The sequence below is a fragment of the Atta cephalotes genome (assembly GCF_000143395.1).
Source record: "Atta cephalotes unplaced genomic scaffold scaffold00021, whole genome shotgun sequence".
Classification (NCBI taxonomy): domain Eukaryota; kingdom Metazoa; phylum Arthropoda; class Insecta; order Hymenoptera; family Formicidae; genus Atta; species Atta cephalotes.
The window spans coordinates 177,019-185,919 of record NW_012130085.1 but is presented as its reverse complement, the minus strand read 5'-3'; the positions used below and the strand labels follow the sequence as shown (position 1 = coordinate 185,919).

Below are 8,901 nucleotides of genomic sequence, written 5' to 3'. Positions count from 1 at the left end.
ACTAATTTAATATATATATATATATATATATATATATATATATAATTCTATTGTGACAAGGTAATGAATGATTTGTAAAATTAAGGAAAATTTTGGAACTACCTGGTATACTGTTGATTTCTTTGTGAAGACGATGTCGTCAATAATTGATCTTTTTAATGTTAATTGTAGTCTGCAGTCAGATATATTTACATCGTATATTGTTTATAAAACTATGTTGATTACTACTTACAAATATGTTTTAAGTTAAATTATGACTTTTTAACTGGAATTTAACTACGATTCTCTTGTCTGGATAAAAGTTAAATGCTTGCGTAAGCTTGATATTATAATAATGTGATTACATATCAATGTTTTAAAGATAACATTTCGTTAGAGATTTCATAATAGGTGTAGCCAAAGCAGATAAAAAATAATGGATAGAAAAAGATAACCTATATACGCATGCGCAAAAAAAAAATCAATGAGTTGATGATATTACTGACAATCATTTATCTTATAGTTGTCTTTTTCTTTTTCTCTGTCTCTCATTTCCATAAATGTATAATATAAAATTATTTGAAACACACTGAATGAATTGAATGAATGAATGCTTGAAAATGAACAAATGGAGGACTAATCAGAAGATTGGATCAGAAGACTGATCCGTTTTGATGACATTCTTATTATAGGATTTTTATATGTTATTATCAGTCAGAAACTATTTTTGTTACGCAGTAATAAATGGCATTTAATAAATGTTATGTTCATCAATGCTACAAATAATTCGTAAATATTATTGTAATATCGATAATATCGATAATATTTTTAATCATACATCAATACATGTATTGTTTTTGATAATATTATAACTCATTATTACAACTATAATATATTTTTTACATGACTTACTGTAAATATTTTAATATTTGATTGAATGCATAGAGAAAACTGAGAACACTTTATCCCTCTTCTATTAAATATATTTTTAATAATAAAAGAAAAAATAAAATTATTCTTGCTATATTGTAGATATTTTAATAGTCTAACTGCATTGATCAAATTAAAAAGTAATAATAATTCTTAGAATAATTTCTATTTTAGTGAAACAATAAGAATAAGGAATATTAAGTATTCCTTATTTTCGGAGGATTTGATTCAGAATTTGAGATCATGTTTTAATTGATTCAAGAGAATCATGTTAATTTATGCAATTAAAAGATTATTCAATAATCATAATCAATGTAATAATATTAAAAGATGTAAAATCAAAAGTTAAAAAATATAATTTAAAATATTGAAGTATTAAAGTAATACATTCATATTCTATTTTAATTTTTTGTCTATTAGAGTCTATTTCAACATCTTTTTTTACTTTGTATATTCTGAACATTATCTAAAACAAAAAATACATATGTATTTTCTATTTTAAAGATAGATAAATAACAGGAATGTTATTATATGAAAGGATCATGTATCCCCATCTAGGCGTGGATCGAATGTATTCCAGGAATAATTTTTTTTTAAATGCTATTTTTTATAAACAAATAGATTTTACAGATCAATCTCGTAATTACTTTTTTAAAGCAAACAACTTTTTATTCTATTACAATTTTTTAATTATAAAATTTAACAACTTAAATAATAATTTAATAAAAAAGAGTTAAGCCTTATATAGTATATAGGAGTTATACCTTAAATAGTAAAACATATTTAAAATAAAGTTGAACTTAACTACATATTAATAAATAATATTTTAAATAATTAAAAAATATTAACATGTAGATAGATACTTTTATATATGTCTATTGCATCTCTATAATCGCAATTGTATTTCCTCATGAGTATTATTCATTTGTCTTAACAATTACACGATTTAGAAGTCATGAAGTAATGATAAAATTAACTGTTTTTCAAATAAGCACGTAGAAGTTCTTCTCTCTTTCTGTTAGATTTAAAATTTTATATTACAATCAATATTTAAAATTACTAATGTATATTCATGCTTAATTATGAAAAAATTATAAAATAATCTTCGCAGTTACTAAATAAAATTAATTAGAGATTTAATATTGATATTATATTACAATTATATGATAAACGAATTAATTTGTTGGTAATAATTTAATACTTATTTAATATTTTCATAATTTATTATAATATAATAGTATGTTTCTTTTACTTACTTCTTCTTACTTATCGAAAAGCTCTAAGTATTAAACTAATAAGTGCCCCTACAGATGCCAATATAGCTAATATCCATATCAGTCGAAACAGTCTGGTGCATGCTGATACAAACAAAAAACTTATTATACTATTAAAATAAAAGAGTATTATACATACATATATATAAATTATATATTTTTAAATTATATATATTTATATTATATATATTAAATTATATTAATTATATATATTAAATTATATATATTTTTTACAGACACATTAAATATATGAGTAAATAATGCATATAATTGTCACAATAAATTTATTTTATAATGTGATTGTAAATATTTTTATTTGAAATATAATTATTATCCTAAGATAATGATTATTTTAATTATAACAATATTGTCGGATCTTTCATTAAGTAAATCTTTCTTTGATTACATCTTAAAAAATATAGCGAATTTTAATAGCGCTTTTTTCTAATTTTCTTAGTGTATTTTGCTTTCTGTTTTTATTATGAGATTTATTTTAACTTACATTTGTAGTCTCTTGTATTTGTTCTTGTTATTACAGTTCTGTTGTAAGTTACTTCCGTTGATTGATTTTGATGTTCTGTTGACTCATATTGATAAGATTGAACAGGCATTCTATCCAAATTCTGATAATTCGGCGAATATGGATACGGAAATGACTCTGACGGAGATGGATGAATTGTTGTATGTGGATATCTTTGGTCTAATCGTGGATTCTGTGTATCTGATACTCCTGTTGCTTCCGCGTATGAGGGTGGCGCATCGTTTATTGTATAAATATTTGATTTATTCTGCATGTTTATATTGTGTCACGACGATGAAACAATTGTCGCAAAATCTTAAAGAAAAAAGAAGAATTAAATTGGATATAGAGGCTTTCTTAAAGAAAAAAAAATTTGAAAAGGCAACGATACGATTTATGATGATTAATTGATAAATTTTACATTTAGAGGTCAATGTTCAGATTAGAGCTTAAATAATCTAATTTTTAGATTAGAAAAAACTTCTTGAATGAAATTTCAGTGCAGAAATGATTGTTAGAGATAAGAACGTCAATATAAATTATTATTTATTATAGATTTTTCGAATAATTTAGGATTTAATATAATGGTATAAGTATAAGGTACTGTCTTTATTCTCTTTAGATTCACCTGGCTGCTTTGTTATATTCTTTGTGTTTTTTTATTTTAGATTCTTTATTTAGTTATAATTTATTGCTCTGTAATATCTTATCTTCTTTTATCTTGATATTGATTACTTTATATCAGTTGACTTCAAGATATCTCGTATAACTGTGCTAGCTGTTGTGATAGATAGTGAGATAAATAGAATGACTCACATTATAAGAATAAGGAAAATTTTACATAATTATACCTTATATATTGTTGATTTCTTTATGACAACGATGACGTCAATGATGTTTTCTAGTATGATAATTGTAGCTTGCAGTCAAATATATTTGTACCACGTATTGTCTACAAAACAATGCTTATTACAAGAAAAAACATTTAAACAGTTTAATTATACATTAAACAGTTTAATAATTTTTCAACTGGCATTCAACCGCGAATCATTTAGATAAAAGTCAAGTGCTTGGCTTTAATGTTATAACAAAGCGATTACATATCAACGTTTAAAAGAAAATATGTCATATAACCATTATCAGCAAAAATTTATTGTCTTTTTGCGCAATATTAAATGTCATTTAACAAAACTTATTAATAATTAATATTTATTAATAATTAATAAAAGCTGTTCTAACATCAGTCTTTTTAATTGTATGCAATTTACTATGATTCATTGCAATTCTTATTTTATGTACGACTTACTGTTAATATTTCAATGTTCAAATTGGACACGTATATTTTATAGAAACAATTTACTATGATTCACTGCAATTCTTATTTTATGTACGACTTACTGTTAATATTTCAATGTTCAAATTGGACACGTATATTTTATAAAAACATTATTTATAACTATTATTGCAAATGTCACAATAATAAATCGTAACAATAAATTATCCACAAATTTATAAATATTTGATCCGTTTATTGTTTATACATTAGCAAATACATTAGCACAAACATCGTAAAAAGTTTATTCAAAAATTAGATAAATCTCTATTAGTTTAAAAGAATTCTGTTTCTTAAATTCAATTTTAGAACAGATAATCTTACTTAATCGTTTATGACACGTGATTTTATTGAACCATTTCTGAATTATCACTGTCAGTTACTACACATGCCAGCTCGTAGTCTCTTAAATATAACTAGAGGAAGAGAGACAAATGCCAACATTGATATATTATCAGCTCTTGGTACTGAAATTCCCACTCTTAAAAGGAAGTAACAAAGGGGCGGGAAATTTAAATATCTTTGAGCAGTATTTAAGATAATTGCAGATTAAAAATATATGAAAAGTGGAGATAATTATAATTAATTCTTAAAATGCAATATTAAATTATATTTCTTGAAAATATCTTAATGTATATCATACAATTTTAAAAAATTTAGTTTCAGATTGAGCTTATGAGCTAAATAGTAAATTATTCGAGTTATATAAAAATCATCGCAAAATTGTTTAAAAGATAATCGGGATAAGCGAATCTAACGATTTTTTTGATAGAAAGAGTTTCATGTTTTTTTCCTTTGTCGTTCTATATGTCTAATATTCTTTTTGAATCTCATCTTAGCCAGGTTGTCGAGAACATTCTCGTGCATAATTTTAACATTAAAAAACATATACATTTTATATGCATATTTATGTATTAAATATATAATGTATTATATTATATTCATATTTGAGAATCAAATTTAATTTTCCATATTGAGTTTTCTTTCACGTTTATTGATTGAGAAACTCACAATTAACAATAAAAATAAAATGATTTATTTATTGTAATGACACAAAGAAAAAAGATAAAGAAAAATTTATTGAAATAATCAGTATAATATAATTTTTACATTCCGTTGGCGTGCGGTTTGCCTTGCTGTCTCTATAGAGAAATATATTTCCATCAAATCGTAATCTGATCGAGTCATACTCTCGCGTGAAGCATCGCAATGTCAATATCACAGGAAAAAAAAGTTTCACGAGCGATGTGTGTTACGTTCGTATTTTATCGAGTGTCGACTTTCGGCTCTAAACCCTCGTACGCTATAGAATGCTGCGACGCTGCACGAGAGAACGGTGTTTATAGATTAGTCCGGAGAGCCAAGTGATCCCAGTGATTCTCAATTGGTGCGGCAATAACGCGAATGTATTCCGTTGCCAAAAAGTTTGCCTCATACGGAGCGCATGTCGCCTGAGAGGATCTAGAGTTCGAGAGAAAAGCTGGGGAAAGTAGGGAGAGCAGGTCGCGAGAGGGGAAAAATGGGTCGGCGCCAGAGTTTAATCAATGGTTTCGGCGCCAACCGGGCGTGTCTGTAAAAAAAAATGCACTAGCCGCTCATGTAACGACGGAAATTCGGATTGTCATTCGCTCCACAATAGCACCTTCATCGAATGCATCTCCATTCCTCTCTCTACTTCTTGCATGCGGTCTCTCTGTTGCATCTTATCTTCTGTTCGTCGTTTCGGCTGCCCACGCACGTCGTTTTATCGTGCATCCTTTTTCCGCTTTTTATTTCTTTCTTTCGAACGACGTCGTTGCGGCGCCGCTATTCCGCAAGTCATCCTGGCGCCAAATGTGACACTCATCGCTCACTCGTCAACGTTCAGGAAGTACGACCAACGAAAAAATATTGCGTGTATAGCATCAACTGAATCAAACTTTCATCTACGTGTGCAAAAGAGGCCGTACGTGTACCGATTCATTCGCGACGAACGCGAATTAATTCCAAGAATAGCATTTACATTGTTTAAAGATACTTCTGATTAAATTTTAATTGACCACTGGTATGATTATATGGCGTTATACGAAATAAAGATTTTAATACATATTCAGGATTATATAATTCTATACATTAAAAAAATATTTATTATATATTAGAGAGAAATATTTTTGTCGTAGTAAGATCAACTCTTGTGATTAATAGATGAATGAATAGGTTAAAGTATAGAACATACGGAAGAATGTGATAGTAAAAAATGTTATTGGCAAGTTACACAATTCGCGTAGATTCTGACGTAGATTATTAAAGTTGCATATCTCGTACATAGTCTTTCATTACATTTCATCAAACATTATATATATATATATATATGTATATACATTTTCAGAATTAGCCGTATTAATTGAATACGGAATGCTGTTTAGTCGATAATTATGGATTCAAAATATGCGTGCGTAGGTGCGTATGTGTATTCGATATGCATATCCACAGACTACAAACTGTTTTCTTTTCAATTATTTAATTACGCACAAGAGTTTTGTTTTTTACAACACAAGAGACAAAGAGGATAACAATCTGAACAGAAAGAAAATAACGGTTTATAAAAGAAAACGCATTTCACAAAATAAAATTTGCAAATATAACAATCTAATTAATTTTAAGAGATTGTGAAATAAATGCAAACGAGACGTCTGTCTAAATTGTAGATAAAAATTGAATCGAGGTATTGGACTGTGTAAAAATATGAGACAATTAATAAATTTTGTATATTTACACGCGCGCACACACACACACACACACATACACACACACACACACACATCAATGTGCGTGCGTGCACATTGATTTTTTTTGCAGCATAAAAAAATTATTATTCTCTTAATCTTAAATATAAAAAATTATTCAGATAACTTAGATACAAGGTTTTGTGATATATAATAATGTATTTAAGCCTTAAGATATGCATAAATAAATGTCACATCAATGCATGTAAATATTAATCATAGCAAGTTATGTATTCAATGTAAAACACTATTCGTACTATTGATAATCTTGCATGTCAATATTATTATATTAAGCGTTTTGAAAAGAATCAATTCTCTGTATTATTATTTTCAAATCGTTTCTATATCATTTAATTTATAAAAACTTTGTCTAAATTTTTTTTCTCAATTAATGCTACTTTAAGTATTAACATTGTTAGCAATTTTATTATTACATTATATTAGTCAATTTGAAATAAAACCATTTAGTGGTTACGATTTACCTGATACAGGAAATGTCATGTGTGCAATTTCTATAACGCGATAATATACGATCTTAAAACGTCAAGGAGGTCGTGCTTTCGCGAGACTTCAACGACTAACATGTAGCGCCGGAAAATGTACTCAGACAGGCTGTCGAACGTTAAGGCACTGAATTCACGCCACATAATTTCCGGGTGTGACAGTGGTTTCTGTCAGCGAGGAAGCAAAATGGCAATGTGACATCCGCGGTAATTCGCTATAGCCTTACTATGTGTAAACGTCATCGTAATACTGAATGTACAAATTTTCCCAGAGCTAAAAAGAGCTAAATAAATAGACAATAGCTTGATGTAACAACATTAAGATTGATATTGTAATTAGTTTTAATTAGAATTAAAGTTGAATCATATAGAAGTGCGATTAAAGTTCGTGAGATCGAGAACACTACATATTGAGGATATTAACAAGGAGATTTATTTATCTGTTGTCCTTCTTTTAATCTTATATACACTTTGCGTATGAAATCTATACATATCTAAATACAATTTTTTAAAAATATAAATTTGGAGATTAAATTATATGTTTTAACTTCTTTTAAAAGAAGAAATATTTTTTTGAAGAAGAGATATTTTTGAATGTAAAATATTGTTTATAAAATTATATTCCAACTTAAATTACTTTTTTAAGAATCATAAGATAATTAGATTATATATCTTCTGCATCTCGTAATCTTGTGTAATAACGTACATCTCGACGTATTTCTGCAATATTAATCTATGCATTGTTAGTCATCTTTTGCATGTATTTCATACGTCACTAAATAGAAGGCCAGTAGTTATAATTGTAGTTGCATTTTTATGCTGGAAAATTACAGTCTAATGTAAAAGCAATTTTGTTAATTATTAACAATTAACTGTTTTTGTGTTTATTCTAACATATCTGATCTGAACGACATTGAAGCAGATTGATTATGCATTTTTAAATTATTATTTTAGATTTGCGTAATACAATTCCGTTAATATTAAACTTTTGCTTATAATTTTTACAATGTTTATAATTTACATACATCATTGATTAAAATAATACACGTATGTATGTTTTATTATATATTTATATATGATTTATTAAAATAGCTAAATACTGAAATAGTATAAAATTCTAAAGTTTTTCTTTTTATGACAAAATTAGTGAGATCATATCTCAGTTCATAGTTATTCGTTTAATCCATGCGATTTGTTATTTAAATCATAATTCCAAAACACGTTTTCTCTCATCTGTGTACTGTGAAACATATGCAAATCAGGATATTCACGGAAATTCCACTAAGCTCTTCCGCATTCACTACCTCGCACGATGTTTGCACACGAAAAAAGTCGTCAAATTTACCAACTTAATGATTTTTCTATCCGTTGCTACGCGGTCGAGTCCGCAACTTCGTAAAAAATTCAAATATCAATAGGAATCAGGAATAAGCATGAATAAATATAACAATTAAATCCCCTCTCTCTCTCTCTCTCTCTCTCTCTCTCTCTCTCTCTCTACTCTACTACTCTACTACTACTACTACTACGTACTACGTTACGTACGTACGTACGTACGTACGTACGTACGTACGTACGTACGTACGTACGTACGTAC

At 27.2% G+C, this 8,901-nt stretch overlaps 1 protein-coding gene across 1 annotated transcript; it reads right to left on the bottom strand.

The window, feature by feature from the left end:
- Window positions 1–2,175: 2,175 nt before the first annotated feature.
- Window positions 2,176–2,977, bottom strand: LOC105619437. The gene is made up of 2 exons (XM_012200956.1): window positions 2,686–2,977; window positions 2,176–2,267 (listed from the first exon to the last, which is right to left on the bottom strand). The coding sequence occupies exons 1-2, from the start codon at window positions 2,975–2,977 to the stop codon at window positions 2,176–2,178; spliced, it is 384 nt and encodes a 127-aa protein (XP_012056346.1).
- Between the last annotated feature and the right edge of the window lie 5,924 nt (window positions 2,978–8,901).

What these genes read in the sequence shown, in the direction of transcription:
- LOC105619437 (XM_012200956.1), bottom strand. Translation starts at nt 2,977, where the DNA reads ATGCAGAATAAATCAAATATTTATACAATAAACGATGCGCCACCCTCA. An exon ending in AAATACAAGAGACTACAAAT is followed by an intron (nt 2,268 to 2,685) that starts GTAAGTTAAAAT and finishes TGTTTGTATCAG; the next exon opens with CATGCACCAGACTGTTTCGA.